The sequence below is a fragment of the Rana temporaria genome, chromosome 6, assembly GCF_905171775.1.
Source record: "Rana temporaria chromosome 6, aRanTem1.1, whole genome shotgun sequence".
In the NCBI taxonomy this organism is placed as follows: Eukaryota; Metazoa; Chordata; class Amphibia; order Anura; family Ranidae; genus Rana; species Rana temporaria.
The window spans coordinates 220693226-220709235 of record NC_053494.1 but is presented as its reverse complement, the minus strand read 5'-3'; the positions used below and the strand labels follow the sequence as shown (position 1 = coordinate 220709235).

Genomic DNA, 16010 nt, shown 5'->3' with positions numbered 1-16010 from the left:
AACATAGGGGGGAAGTAATTCTGTAATTGCCCCTCCATCCGACCACAATGATTCCCTCTGCTGTCCAGGCCCCCCTGTTTGCCCGGGCCCCCTACAGGAGGGCTGGTGGTCCCCCTAGCAGCGGCCCTGAAAAGATGACATGGGGGGCAGGGTTTAAGGTGAAATGGGCTGTATGGGGGAGGGGCGGGGTTTAGGGTGAAATGGGCTGTATGGGGGGAGGGGCGGGGTTTAGGGTGAAATTGCCTGTATGGGGGGAGGGGCGGGGGGTTTAGGGTGAAATGGGCTGTAAATTGATTCCTTAGGATCAGGAAATTCTCCGTCTCGACACTGAAATGTTTCCCATTTTTGAATGTTGTAAATGATTATTTGTGATGATGAAATGATTGTATTGGGTATGTTGTGCACGTTCCTTCTCATTGGCTCCTCCCTAACGAGGAGGACCTGTCATTCCATCCGCTTCCTTACCATTCCATATCAGAACTAATACCCGGCGGCGTCCGGCGCTTCCTGAACCCGACGCAGGGAGGAGTTATTATCTGCGTTCCTCTACATTGTAACAATGTCACTTGTTTCTTATTTTATCAAATCTTTTTTCTTTTTTTTATCCTCAGAAGTGATACATTGGAAAATAATAGTTTTTGGTCACAGCGGCTGATCAGATGAGGGCAAAAGTATGTGACTCCTCCCACCCACAAATACGCGTCACTGGGCGATGAATAACAGCGAGCTTCTAATAATCGCAGACAGCGCTCAGTCCCCACTAATGATCGGACTAAGATCACGCGACCAGTGTGACAGCCAATCATGGTGGTGATATGGTCGCCCCTCTGATAGATCCATCCACCCCTCTGATAGATCCCTCCGCCCCTCTGATAGATCCCTCCACCCCTCTGATAGATCCCTCCATTCCTCTGATAGATCCCTCCACCCCTCTGATAGATCCCTCCACCCCTCTGATAGATCCCTCCATTCCTCTGATAGATCCCTCCACCCCTCTGATAGATCCCTCCACCCCTCTGATAGATCCCTCCACCCCTCTGATAGATCCCTCCATTCCTCTGATAGATCCCTCCACCCCTCTGATAGATCCCTCCACCCCTCTGATAGATCCCTCCACCCCTCTGATAGATCCCTCCATTCCTCTGATAGATCCCTCCACTCCTCTGATAGATCCCTCCATTCCTCTGATAGATCATCCATCCCTCCTGATTGATCCCTCCGCCCCTCTGATAGATCCCTCCACCCCTCTGATAGATCCCCCCATTCCTCTGATAGATCCCTCCACCCCTCTGATAGATCCCTCCATTCCTCTGATAGATCCCTCCACTCCTCTGATAGATCCCTCCACCCCTCTGATAGATCCCTCCACCCCTCTGATAGATCCCTCCACCCCTCTGATAGATCCCTCCATTCCTCTGATAGATCCCTCCACTCCTCTGATAGATCCCTCCATCCCTCTGATAGATCATCCATCCCTCCTGATTGATCCCTCCACCCCTCTGATAGATCCCTCCACCCCTCTGATTGATCCCTCCACTGCTCTGATTGATCCATCCACCCCTCTGATAGATCTCTCCACCCCTCTGATAGATCCCTCCACCCCTCTGATAGATCCCTCTACCGCTCTGATAGATCCCTCCATTCCTCTGATAGATCCTTCCACCCCTCTGATAGATCCCTCCATTCCTCCTGATTGATCCCTCCATTCCTCTGATAGATCCTTCCGCCCCTCTGATAGATCCCTCATCCCTCTGATAGATCCCTCCATTCCTCTGATCACTCTGATAGATCCTTCCACCCCTCTGATAGATCCCTCATCCCTCTTATAGATCCCTCCATTCCGCTGATTGATCACGCTGATAGATCACTCCATCCCTCTGATAGATCCCTCCATTCCTCTGATTGATTGATCCATCCATCCCTCCTCATTGATCCCTCTGATATATCCCTCCACCCCTCTGCTAGATCCCTCCATTCATCTGCTAGATCCCTCTGATAGATCCCTTCACCCCTCTGCTAGATCCCTCCACCCCTCTGATAGAACCCTCTATCCCTCGGATAGATTCCTCTGATAGATTCCTCCACCCCTCTGATAGATCCCTCTGATAGATCCCTCCATTCTTCTGCTAGATCCCTCTGCTAGATTCCTCCACCCTCTGCTAGATCCCTCCACCCCTCTGATAGATCCCTCTATTCCTCAGATAGATTCCTCTGATAGATTCCTCCACCCCTCGGATAGATCCCTCTGATAGATCCCTCCATTCTTCTGCTAGATCCCTCTGCTAGATTCCTCCACCCGTCAGATAGATCCCTCCACCCCTCGGATAGATCCCTCTGATAGATCCCTTCACCCCTCTGATAGATCCCTCCACCCCTCTGATAGATCCCTCCACCCCTCTGATAGATCCCTCCACCCTTCTGATAGATCCCTCATCCATCTTATAGATCGCTCCATCCCTCTACCCCTCTGATAGATCCCTCCACCCCCTTGGATCCCTCTGATAGATTCCTCCACCCCTCTGATAGATCCCTCCACCCCTCTGATAGATCCCTCCATCCCTCGGATAGATCCCTCTGATAGATTTCTCCACCCCCTTGGATCCCTCTGATAGATCCCTCCATCCCTCGGATAGATCCCTCTGATAGATCCCTCCATCCCTCGGATAGATCCCTCTGATAGATCCCTCCACCCCTCTGATAGATCCCTCCACCCCTCGGATCCCTCTGATAGATCCCTCCACCCCTCGGATAGATCACTCTGATAGATCCCTCCACCCCTCTGCTAGATCCCTCCACCCATCTGCTAGATCCCCCCACCCCTCTGATAGATTCCTCCACCCCTCTGATCCCTCTAAAAGATCCCTCCACCCCTCGGATAGATCCCTCTGATAGATCCCTCCACCCCTCTGATAGATCCCTCCATCCCTCGGATAGATCCCTCTGATAGATTCCTCCACCCCTCGGATAGATCCCTCTGATAGATACCTCCATCCCTCTGATAGATCCCTCTACCCCTCTGCTAGATCCCTCCATCCCTCTGATAGATCCCTCCATCCCTCGGATAGATCCCTCTGATAGATTCCTCCACCCCCTTGGATCCCTCTGATAGATCCCTCCATCCCTCGGATAGATCCCTCTGATAGATCCCTCCATCCCTCGTATAGATCCCTCTGATAGATCCCTCCACCCCTCTGATAGATCCCTCCACCCCTCGGATCCCTCTGATAGATCCCTCCACCCCTCGGATAGATCACGCTGATAGATCCCTCCACCCCTCTGCTAGATCCCTCCACCCATCTGCTAGATCCCCCCACCCCTCTGATAGATCCCTCCATCCCTCTGATAGATCCCTCCACCCCTCTGATGGATTCCTCCATCCCTCTGAATATTTCTTCATCCCTCTGATAGATTCCTCCACCCCTCTGATAGATCCCTCTGATAGATTCCTCCACCCCTCGGATAGATCCCTCCACCCCTCGGATAGATCCCTCTGATAGATCCCTCCACCCCTCGGATAGATCCCTCTGATAGATCCCTCTAATAAATTTAGCCTTTACAGCAGCACAGAAATGAATCATAATGTGTGAATGGTGAAGCTTGTTCTCTTAGTACGACTCTTGAAGTATCCTTTGTACCCCGAGAGAAATTCTCAGACTTGACTTGTTGTGGTAAATTCAGACAGAATGGAGTGTCAGCTCTTCGCCGGGCAATGTGCGCCGCCCCCTTCCCTCAGCAGTGCCACGATGGTATCTAATGGCGAGAGGGATATCTCCAGAGCCTGCGCAGGGAGCACTATGGCAGACAAACACCTCTTGTGTCTTTTATGCCCCACCTGACGGTATGACTTTGTTATGAAAGCGGAGTGACCCTTTAATCCGTCTGCTTCCCTCCGTGGGCTGTGTGCAGAGGCTGCGAATGTGGCTGACACTGGTGTCCAGTCCTGATGATGGATTCCATGTGTTTCCTTAACCCTTTGTCACGGGTCATGTGAACATCCTGTGTGGGAGAGCGGAATCCGGGGCACAGAGGGAACTTAACCCCCTCGCCGCCGGCCCGCTCGCGGCTTTCCTCCAAGATCCCAATTATTTGTCCGGTCGGCGTACCGGGCGCGTCCGGGTAATGCGCCAAAAACCCACAGAATTTACAGATTCCATCCTATTCCATTTTATGCGTAAGGATCCTTCCTCCTGATATCTCAGCTGCGGCCAAAGTAAAAATGTGTTTTTCATTTTTGGAAGGTTCGGTTTTCTAATGGTTGGAGGGGTTATATCGACGATCTTTCTTTGTCTGGTAAATTAGTTGACTCAACGATGGCGAGAAAAATACATCAATAACGCACATGAAAAAAAAACGCAACACGTGCTGGAAAAATGGTACAAGTGAGTGCGCAGCGCTGAAATAAAAATTGGCGTATAAGGTCGCTAACGATATACAACAAATAAAGTGGAATAACGATAAGAAGTCCACCGATAAAGCAAATAGTGAAAGTGTTCGTCACAAATGGATGAAGATCATCGCGCTAGGGCAGGGGTCTCCAAACTGCGGCCCGAGGGCCAGATGTGGCCCTTTACCAGCCTTTATCAGGCCCTTGGGACACAATTCCTCCCGCTGACACAAAAACAACAAGACGCTATCTTCCACCGATTCCAATGACGGGATACTATTCCTCCTCCTACTAATAGTGAGAAAACTCCTCCTCCTCCTATTGACCACCAACCCTGAGGCCACATTTATTCTCACTGATGCCGGGCCCGGGACATTTTCTGCCCCTGCTGGCCACAATCCGGCCCTCCTGAAGTCTGAAGGACAATAAAGTGGCCCTTTGTTTGAAAAGCTTGGAGACCCCTGCCCTAGGGTGTCATGAAGCTGTACGCAACATCCCTTGGCCAGTGCCTTCAAACAAATGGTGTGAATGGACACTCTTACCGGAACTGTTGGACCTGCTGAAAACCGGGTCCATCGAGCGTGGATAATCCAAACAGATGGATCGAAATAGTTGAAGGAATCCAGAGAACTTCAGGGGGAAACCTGAATGGACACTGGGTAACGATGACCATAGACGGAACCAGAAAACCGGATACTTTACACCTGCCGATCGGTCTGATGTTGGAATCCAGGTCGTGTAGAGATGGATCACTTAGCCAAATGGATCGACGGGAAATCCGAAATTACTGGATGGTTTCAGTAAGCAGTGCCCCGTTGGGTGGTGAGGAAAACCAGGCAAAGGAACCCCAAAAAATTCCCCATCCAAAGAACATGGAAAGAAAAGAAAAAAATGGGGCCTTTAATAGTGCAGGTCAAAACTGAGTGGGTTTTAATTGATAAAAATATAATAAAAAGTGATCACGGTTCAAATAAAAAGCAACATGGCGAGTGGTGTACCTGACCCAATGCGTTTCGTCCCATATGGACTTTTACTGGGGCATCTCTGTTAGAGATGTTGGTTCTGGGCGGATCCCTTACTTTTCTCATGACCATCCTCACCCCATGAGGAGAAATCTTCAATAGAGCTCCAGACCGAGGACGATCGATGGTTATTTTGTATTTCTTCCAATCGATCCAACACTTGTCTCCTTCTCACCAAGCTTCTTGCTGATGGTCTTGTAGCCCATTCCAGCCTTGTGCAGGTCTCCGATCTTCTCCCCGACGTCCTCTGACCGATCTTTGGTCTTGTAGCCCATTCCAGCCTTGTGCAGATCTCCGATCTTCTCCCCGACGTCCTCTGACCGATCTTTGGTCTTGTAGCCCATTCCAGCCTTGTGCCGATCTCTGATCTTCTCCCTGACGTCCTCTGACAGATCTTTGGTCTCCCCCATGATGGAGAGATGTGATTGGAGGAAAGAGATTCTGTGAACGGGAGTCTTTTATACATATAACGAGTTGTCGTTAGGAGAATCTTCTTACATTGACAGGACTGATCTGTGGACCACATGAGCGCCCCCTGTAGCCAGTCTGTGGGGGGGGAATTATTGTTGGTCGGGGGATCAAATACTTATTTTCCTCCATTTATAACATTTGTATCATGTGATCTCTCTGGATTTGTGGTTGATCTTCTATCATATAAAATACACCTATGAGAAAAATTACAGACCCTTCATTTCTATGTAACGATCTGCAGGGGAGACGATCGATCGTTATTTTCCCCCCCACTGTACAGTAGGTATTCAAAAAGATAAAGGGCCAGATTCAGAAAGATCAGCGGATCTTTCTGCTGGCGTAACGTATCCCCGATACGTTACGCCGCTGTAACTTTGGCCGCAAGTTCTGTATTCAGAAAGAACTTGTGCCCTTATTTACGGTGGCGTAACGTATGTGTTTTGCGGCGTAAGGCCGCGTAATTCAAATGGGGATGTTGGGGGCGTGTTTTATTTAAATTTGACTTGACCCCACGTTTTTTGCCGTTTTTTTTTTTAATGGCGCACGCGCTGTCCGTAAAATATCCAAGTGTGCATTGCTCCAAATTACATCGCAAGGACGTATTGGATTTGACGTGAACGTAAATGACGTACAGCCGTATTCGCGAACGACGTACGCAAACGACGTAAAAAAATTCAAAATTCGACGCGGGAACGACGGCCATACTTGACATTGAGTACGCCTCATAATAGCAGGGGTAACTATACGCCGGAAAAAGCCGAACGCAAACGACGTAAAAAAATGCGCCGGCCGGAGACATACATTCGTGGATCGCCGTAACTAGCTAATTTGCATACTCGACGCGGAATTCGACGGAAACGCCACCTAGCGGCCGGCAGAAAAAATGCATCTACGATCCGACGGCGTACTAAGCCGTACGCCTGTCGGATCGATCCCAGATGGCGTTGTATCTTGTTTTGTAGATACAAAACAAAGATACGACGCGGGAAATTTAAAATGACGCGGCGTATCAGTAGATACGCCGGCGTAATTATTTTGTGAATCGTTTCCCCCGCATTCCTATCGCCTCTTATGTAACCGAATGAGCTTTCTATTCATTAGTTTGTATTTATGTTGAAGAATTTTACTCCATTGATTAGAATCATTTCCTGCAGACAGAATTATGTAACGTTTGTCTCCACTTTCGCTGCGCCGCTCATGCGCGGTCTTTGGTGCGCCTGGCACAGTGCTGACATTAGCTGGTTTGGGATTTTTCTATTTTAGGATGCACATTTTTTCTCCCAGACAGCGGAATCTTCTGCATGTATAAACATGGCGGATGAAATAAGGCAGGAGAGCGCTTTTATTCCCGCGAAGTCTCCGCCCCCCTCCTCTCCAGCTACCGGGGAAAGTGCTACAATGGAGAACCCAATAAATCTCCCGCAGACGTTTTGTATATTTAATGTCGGGTGGGATGGTGAGCAGAGCAAATACTCTGAAGATGCGGCACTTGACTTTTATGGGGATTCTATCTCCTCGCCGAGGGACCAGAGCGCAATACCGCGAATACGAGACAGCAAAGAGGAGCCTAGTATAGACCCGTTCTAACAGGGGCCCCTGAAGGGTTCTGCCATCCATACCTCCAAGTTCTGTTCTGTGCCCCCCCCCCCACTTTATACATATTAGCTCCCTGTATATAAAATAAATCAAGCAGGGATGGTGGGAATCCCTCATAATGGGCACAGCGGGTGTACAGACCTGGGAACTCAGCACAGGGATGGTGGGAACTCCTCATAATGGGCACAGCGGGTGTACAGACCTGGGAACTCAGCACAGGGATGGTGGGAACCCCTCATAATGGGCACAGCGGGTGTACAGACCCGGGAACTCAGCACAGGGATGGTGGGAACCTCTCATAATGGGCACAGCGGGTGTACAGACCCGGGAACTCAGCACAGGGATGGTGGGAACCCCTCATAATGGGCACAGCGGGTGTACAGACCCGGGAACTCAGCACAGGGATGGTGGGAACCCCTCATAATGGGCACAGCGGGTGTACAGACCCGGGAACTCAGCACAGGGATGGTGGGAACCCCTCATAATGGGCACAGCGGGTGTACAGACCTGGGAACTCAGCACAGGGATGGTGGGAACCCCTCATAATGGGGCACAGCGGGTGTACAGACCCGGGAACTCAGCACAGGGATGGTGGGAACCCCTCATAATGGGCACAGCGGGTGTACAGACCCGGGAACTCCGCACAGGGATGGTGGGAATCCCTAATAATGGGCACAGTGGGAAGAATAGTGTACCATCATTGGTATCAGTGGGAGAAATAGTGACCCATCATTGGTGTCAGTGGAGGGAATAGTGGCCCATCATTGGTGTCAGTGGGAGAAATAGTGTCCCATCATTGGTGTCAGTGGAGGGAATAGTGGCCCATCATTGGTGTCAGTGGGAGAAATAGTGACCCATCATTGGTGTCAGTGGAGGGAATAGTGTCCCATCATTGGTGTCAGTGGGAGGAATAGTGTCCCATCGTTGGTGTCAGTGGGAGGAATAGTGACCCATCATTGGTGTCAGTGGGGGGAATAGTGTCCCATCATTGGTGTCAGTGGGAGGAATAGTGTCCCGTCATTGGTGTCAGTGGGAGGAATAGTGTCCCATCATTGGTGTCAGTGAGAGGAATAGTGTCCCATCATTGGTGTCAGTGGGGGGAATAGTGAGACTTTTATGTTTCTGGTTTTTCTCCTGATGCTGAGTTTGATCTTCTGAGAGTCTCGGGACTCCTCCCTGTTCTTGTTTTCCCTGATCTTCCGATGATTGAGGATCCGTCGCGTCTCACTTAACATTCCCGGTAAACATTGAAAGTCGTTCTCCATCAAGTATATTTTGACATTTTAAAGCCACTTAGGAATCCTCCGGTGACCTTTTCCCAGCCTAAATACGGCGCTGTGTCCGGGAAAAGACGAGGTCTCCGGAATGCACGGCCTGGTGGGAGTGTATGGAGGGGCGCCGCCGTCTCTGGAAGATGAAATTTGGGGGGGGGGGGACATCTTCCATTCAGGGTGGAGGGAGAGTCCTCCATATCCCAACTTTGTCAAGCTTTTTAGCACAAGCATAAATATCGATGCGTTTTTGATGCGTTTCAATCTGGACATATCCCCCTTACATCAGGGTCCCCAGAGTAACCCCCCCCACTTACATCCAGTCCCCAGAGAGCCCTCCTCATTACATCAGGGTCCCCAGAGAGCCCCCCTCCTTACAACAGGGTCCCTAGAGAGCCCCCCTTACATCAGGGTCCCCAGAGAGCCCTCCTCATTATGTCAGGTCCCCAAAGCCCTCCTCATTACATCAGGTCCCCAAAGCCCTCCTCATTACATCAGGCTCCCTAGAGAGCCCCCCCTCCTTACAACAGGGTCCCTAGAGAGCCCCCCTCCTTACAACAGGGTCTCTAGAGAGCCCCCCTTACATCAGGGTCCCCAGAGAGCCCTCCTCATTACATCAGGGTCCCTAGAGAGCCCCCCTTACATCAGGGTCCCTAGAGAGCCCCCCTCCTTACAACAGGGTCCCAAGAGAGCCCCCCTTGCATCAGGGTCCCCAAAGCCCTCCTCATTACATCAGGTCCCCAAAGCCCTCCTCATTACATCAGGCTCCCTAGAGAGCCCCCCCTCCTTACAACAGGGTCCCTAGAGAGCCCCCCTCCTTACAACAGGGTCTCTAGAGAGCCCCCCTTACATCAGGGTCCCCAGAGAGCCCTCCTCATTACATCAGGGTCCCTAGAGAGCCCCCCTTACATCAGGGTCCCTAGAGAGCCCCCCTCCTTACAACAGGGTCCCAAGAGAGCCCCCCTTGCATCAGGGTCCCCAGAGAGCCCTCCTCATTACATCAGGGTCCCTAGAGAGCCCCCCTTACATCAGGGTCCCCAGAGAGCCCTCCTCATTACGTCAGGGTCCCCAGAGAGCCCTCCTCATTACCCCAGGGTCCCCAGAGAGCCCCCCCACTTACATCGGTCCCTCAAAGCTCTCCTCATCATTACATCATGGTCCCCAGAGAGCCTCCCCACTTACATCAGAGCCCCCCTCATTACATCAGGGTCCCCAGAGAACCCCTTCCTTACATCATGGTCCCCAGAGAGCCCCCCTTACATCAAGATCCCCAGAGAGCCTCCCCCTTACATCAATATTTCCAGAGAGCCCCTTCCTTACATCAGGGACCCCAGAGAGCCCCCCTTACATCAAGATCCTTAGAGAGCCCCCCTTACATCAAGATCCCCAGAGAGCCCCCCCTTACATCAGGGTCCTCAGAGAGCCCCCCCTTACATCAATATTTCCAGAGAGCCCCCCTTATTTCAAGATCCTTAGAGAGCCCCCCTTACATCAAGATCCCCAGAGAGCCCCTTCCTTACATCAAGATCCCCAGAGAGCCCCTTCCTTACATCAGGGTTCCCAGAGAGCCTCCCCCTTACATCAGGGGGGGCTGTGGTTCCCGGCAGATCGGTATAGAAGTGGACGTCAAGTGCTGAATATAGATAAGAACTTGTGCCTGGTAACATTAACTAGTCATGTTCCTGAGCAGATGGAACCCCGAGCCAATCCTAAGTAAGAGACTCGGGGTTCTATGGGCTCCAGATTCGGGGCTATTTCCCCAGTAGCCACCCCCTAGCGACGCCACTGGAGGTACGGCTTCAAACCAGAAATGCAGCGAGCAGTTCCATAATATTTTATAGGGGGGCATTTCTCTTCTGATCGACGTGAAAGGGGCCGATAACAGGAAGTGTTTTTACTTCATCTGTATTGTTTTTTTTATTTTTTTTATTGTTTTTGTTACAAACTTTGGAAACAAATGTAACAATTTTATTAAAAGGATTTATTACTGAATGTAAAACCTTGTTCTCTCCGCCCTCCATCCTCATCCTCATCCTCATCTCTATTTTAACTCCATCTGTCATCAATCGTCCACCGATCAGCCGCTTATTTTAATCGCATGAAACGCGTTGCTGTTATTTTACGAGAAGTGTCGCCCCCTAGAGGCCGGTGAGCAGATCCTAAACTTTCTTTGTAAGAGAAAGGCGGTGATGACATCACGGCATTGTCACGTAACCGCTTCATGTCGCAGTGACTGCAACGCCCCCTGGTGACCTTCCGCTTATAACGTAACCCTCATGGCTACTAATCCCATCTCATGCCCATCATGTAACACGGAGCAGATCCACGTATCTGGAATCCATTCATCATCTCATATCGCAGCATGGCTCCGCCTCTCCTCCCGCCCTCATTAAGACTTGTATTAAGTCCTTGCGCTTTCCTTCCAGATGGGGCCACCATCAAGAGGAAGGCAGCTCCGAAGACCCCCCCTAAAGCAGGTAGAAGGATTGACAAGCCCCTCCCCCGTTATGTGACGACTGCCAATCAGGACTCCCCAATATTGAGCAATTCTTAGACCGTTATAAACCGTAGCGGCAACAGAAGCCGCCGGTACTGGTGGCGATCAGATAATACGATCACGCTATAATGATACAATGTAGACGTGCACTGCTGAAAAATTTGTTCGCTTTTCGTTTTTTTTTTTTTTTTGGAAATTTGGAATTCGAAAATAAGAAAGAATATCCAAAAATTCTAAAAAAAATAATAATTAAATTATAGGTTTTGGAAAAATCGAAAGAATGAAAATCCAAAGATTCAAAATAATTACTAACTATTAAATCATAGGTATTGGAATTTGCTTTCAAATTTGGTTGTTAGCGACCATAACGAAAAATAATTTATCCGAAAATTCTGAAATTCGAAAATTCAAAAACAAGAAAGTAAAAATAGAAAGAACAAAAATCCAAAAATTCTAAATAACTATTAAATCATAGGTATTGGAATTTCCTTTCAAATTTGGTTGTTAGCGACCGTAACGAAAAATAATTTATTTGAAAATTCTGAAATTCAAAAATCCAAAAATAAGAAAGGAAAAAATTCGAAAGAACAAAAATCCAAAAAATTCTAAATAACTATTAAATTATAGGTATTGAAAAAAAATTGTTCACTTTTCGTTTTATTCATTTTTAGTTTTTTTTTTTTTTTTTGGTAAATTCATAAATTCGGAATTTAAAAATAAGAAAGAAAAGAAATAAGAAAGAAAATACTAAATTCCCCAAAAAATAACGAACTATTAAATCATAGGTATTGGAATTTCCTTTCAAATTTGGCTGTTAGTGACTGTAACGAAAAATTATTTATCTGAAAATTCTGAAATTCAAAAATCCAAAAATATGAAAGGAAAAATCGAAAGAACAAAAATCCTAAAATTCGAAATAATAACTATTAAATTATAGGTATTGAAAAAAAAATGTTCACGTTTCGTTTCATTAATTTTTAATTTTTTTTTGGTAAATTCATAAATTCGGAATTAAAAAATAAGAAAGAAAAGAAATAAGAAAGAAAATCCAAAAATCTAAAAATTCTAAATGATAACTAACTATTAAATCATAGATATTGGAATTTCCTTTCAAATTTGGTTGTTAGCGACTGTAATGAAAAATAATTTATTTGAAAATTCTGAAATTCGAAAATCCAAAAATAAGAAAGCAAAAATCGAATGAACAAAAATCCCAAAATTCTAAATAACTATTAAATTATAGGTATTGAAAAAAATTGTTCACTTTTCGTTTCATTCATTTTTTGTTGTTTTTTTTTATTTGGTAAATTCATAAATTCGGAATTCAAAAATAAGAAAGAAAAGAAATAAGAAAGAAAATCCAAAAATTCTAAATGATAACTAACTATTAAATGATAGGTATTGGAATTTCCTTTCAAATGTGGCTGTTAGTGAACGTAACAAATTTATCCGAAAATTCGGGAAATTAGAAAATCCAAAAATTAGAAAGGAAAAAATCGAAAGAATGAAAATCCAAAGATTCAAAATAATAACCAACTATTAAATCATAGTTATTGGAATTTCCTTTCAAATTTGGTTGTTGGTGACCATGATGAAAAATAATTTATCTGAAAATTCTGAAATTCAAAAGTCCAAAAATAAGAAAGGAAAAATCGAAAGAACAAAAATCCTAAAATTCTAAATAATAACTATTAAATTATAGGTATTGAAAAAAAAAAATTCACTTTTCGTTTCATTCATTTTTTGTTGTTTTTTTTTTTTTTTGGTAAATTCATAAATTCGGAATTCAAAAATAAGAAAGAAAATCCGAAAATTCTAAATGATAACTAACTATTAAATGATAGGTATTGGAATTTTCTTTCAAATTTGGTTGCTAGCGACCGTAACGAAAAATAATTTATCTGAAAATTCTGAAATTCTAAAATCCAAAAATAAGAAAGGAAAAAATCGAAAGAATGAAAACCCAAAGATTCAAAATAATAACTAACTATTAAATAATAGGTATTGGAATTTCCTTTCAAATTTGGCTGTTAGTGAACGTAACGAATTTATCCGAAAATCCAAAAATTAGAAAGGAAAAATCGAAAGAATGAAAACCCAAAGATTCAAAATAATAACTAACTATTAAATCATAGGTATTGGAATTTCCTTTCAAATTTGGTTGTTGGCGACCGTAACGAAAAATAATTTATCCGAAAATTCTTAAATTCAAAAAATCCAAAAATAAGAAAGGAAAAAATCGAAAGAACAAAAATTCTAAACAATAACTATTAAATTATAGGTATTGAAAAAAAATTGTTCACTTTTCGTTTCATTCATTTTTTTTTGTTTTTTTTGTGATAAATTCATAAATTTGGAATTCAAAAATAAGAAAGAAAATAAATAAGAAAGAAAAATCCATAAATCAGAAAATTCTAAATGATAACTAACTATTAAATGATCGGTATTGGAATTTCCTTTCAAATGTGGCTGTTAGTGAACGTAACGAATACGAATGTATCTAAAGTTACGAATTATCCAAAATAACGAATGCCGCATCTAAACAAATGAAATGGAATCAATTAATAATAAATAATAATAAAAAGTAATTTGTTATGCTCCATTTGTTTAGATGCGGCATTCGTTATTTTCGGATAAATTCGTATAAGTTACATTCACTAAAAAGCCAAATTTGAAAGGAACCTATAATTTAATAGTTTAGGAATAGTTAAGATATTATTAGTTAGTTATTATTTCAGATTTTTGGGTTTTTGAATTTTTGTGTTTTCGAATTTTGGGATTTTTTTTTCTTATTTTCGTTCTTTTGAATGTTTGCATTTTCATTTCTATTTTTCCGAATTTCCGAACTTTTGGAAATGTCGAATTCCGATTTTTCAAATTTCTAAATATTCGGATTTTCAAATCTTCTAAATTTTTAATTTTTGAATATTTGAATTTCCGAGTATTCTGAAAAATGTGTTAAATGGGTTTTGTCTAAATTAGATAAAAAAAAAAACGAATTCGGATCGAATCGAATTGCACAGAATCTAGTACAATGTACAGTACAATGTAACGATACAGTGATATTGTAATAAAGGAGGATGTCATTTATACTATAACAATGTTACACTTTCTATAATGCTTTTCTTTAATTTTGGTGGGTGTTTGTTATATTTTTTTCGAGTCGCTCAAAAGTAACCACACCCACAACCCCAGACATGGAGGCGGAGTCACCACAAAGTATAACTCCGACCCAAACTATTTTTTTTCCTTTTTATTTTTTGGAAAGGTTCTGAATCTCTGTGAGGTCTGTAGTGCTGTTAATGGCGAATAATCACTTCCTGTCCCAGAGACACAACAGGAAGTGGGAGGAAATCTCTCCAGAGGAAATTCCCTCTTCGGCATGAGGAGGATCACATGATAAATATTCATATACAGTGCCTTGAAAAAGTATTCATACCCCTTGAATGTTCCACATCTTGTCAGGTTACAGCCAAAAACCTAAATGTATTTTATTGTTATTTTATGTGAGAGACACAAAGTGTCACATAATTGTGAAGTGGAAGGAAAATGATAAATGATACAAATAATCACTAACAAACCTCTGAGGGCTTCATAGAACAGCTGTATTTATACTGAGATTACATGACACACAGGTGGACTCTATTTACTAATTAGGTGACTTCTGAAGGCAATTGGTTCCTCTAGATTTTAGTTATCAGAGTAAAGGGGGCTGAATACAAATGCCTCCTCCCCCCCCACACACTTTTCACATATTTATTTGTATAATTTTCCTTCCTCTTCACAATTATGTGACACTTTGTGTCTCTCACATAAAATCCCAATAAAATACATTTACGTTTTTGGATGTAACATGAGAACATGTGGGGAATGTCAAGGGGTATGAATACTTTTTCAAGGCACTGATTATTCACTTCTTTTTTTTTTTTTTTACATTTATAGGTCCTTCTATATCAGTGGTTCTCAACCTGTCTAGTGCCGTGACCCCTTGATAACATTTCCCAAGTTGTGGGGACCCCTAACCGTAAAATTATTTTCCTATCGTGGGTTGTCGGCAGGGATTTGGGATCAGTTGCAGAGCTTGTGGGGAGTTGGGATCAGTGGCAGTGCTGGCGGGAAGTTGGGATCAGTGGCAGTGCTGGCGGGGAGTTGGGATCAGTGGCAGAGCTTGTGGGGAGTTGGGATCAGTGGCAGTGCTGGTGGGGAGTTGGGATCAGTGGCAGTGCTGGTGGGGAGTTGGGATTAGTGACAGTGCTGGCGGGGAGTTGGGATCAGTGGCAGTGCTAGTGGGGAGTTGGGATCAGTGGCAGTGCTGGCGGGGAGTTGGGATTAGTGACAGTGCTGGCGGGGAGTTGGGATGAGTGGCAGCGCTGGCGGGAAGTTGGGATCAGTGGCAGTGCTGGCGGGGAGTTGGGATCAGTGGCAGTGCTGGCGGGGAGTTGGGATCAGTGGCAGTGCTGGCGGGAAGTTGGGATCAGTGGCAGAGCTGGTGGAGAGTTGGGATCAGTGGCAGTGCTGGCGGGAATTTGGGATCAGAGGCAGTGCTGGTGGGGAGTTGGGATCAGTGTCAGTGCTGGCGGTGAGTTGGGATCAGTGGCAGTGCTGGTGGGGAGTTGGGATCAGTGGCAGTGCTGGCGGGGAGTTGGGATCAGTGGCAGTGCTGGTGGGGAGTTGGGATCAGTGGCAATGCTGGCAGGGAGTTGGGATCAGTGGCAGTGCTGGCGGGGAGTTGGGATCAGTAGCAGTGCTGGCGGGGAGTTGGGATCAGT

At 45.5% G+C, this 16010-nt stretch overlaps 1 protein-coding gene across 2 annotated transcripts in view; it reads left to right on the top strand.

Annotated features, from left to right (window-relative positions):
* MYLK (myosin light chain kinase) overlaps window positions 1-16010 on the top strand; it is a 232149-nt gene that overhangs the window by 155845 nt on the left and 60294 nt on the right. The window contains exon 18 of one of the 2 annotated variants that reach the window (XM_040358296.1): window positions 11171-11221. The exons of the other annotated variant lie outside the window; for it this stretch is intronic. Coding sequence (XP_040214230.1) covers window positions 11171-11221 — 51 coding nt within the window. The remainder of the gene's footprint in view (window positions 1-11170; window positions 11222-16010) is intronic. 2 annotated transcript variants of the gene reach the window in all.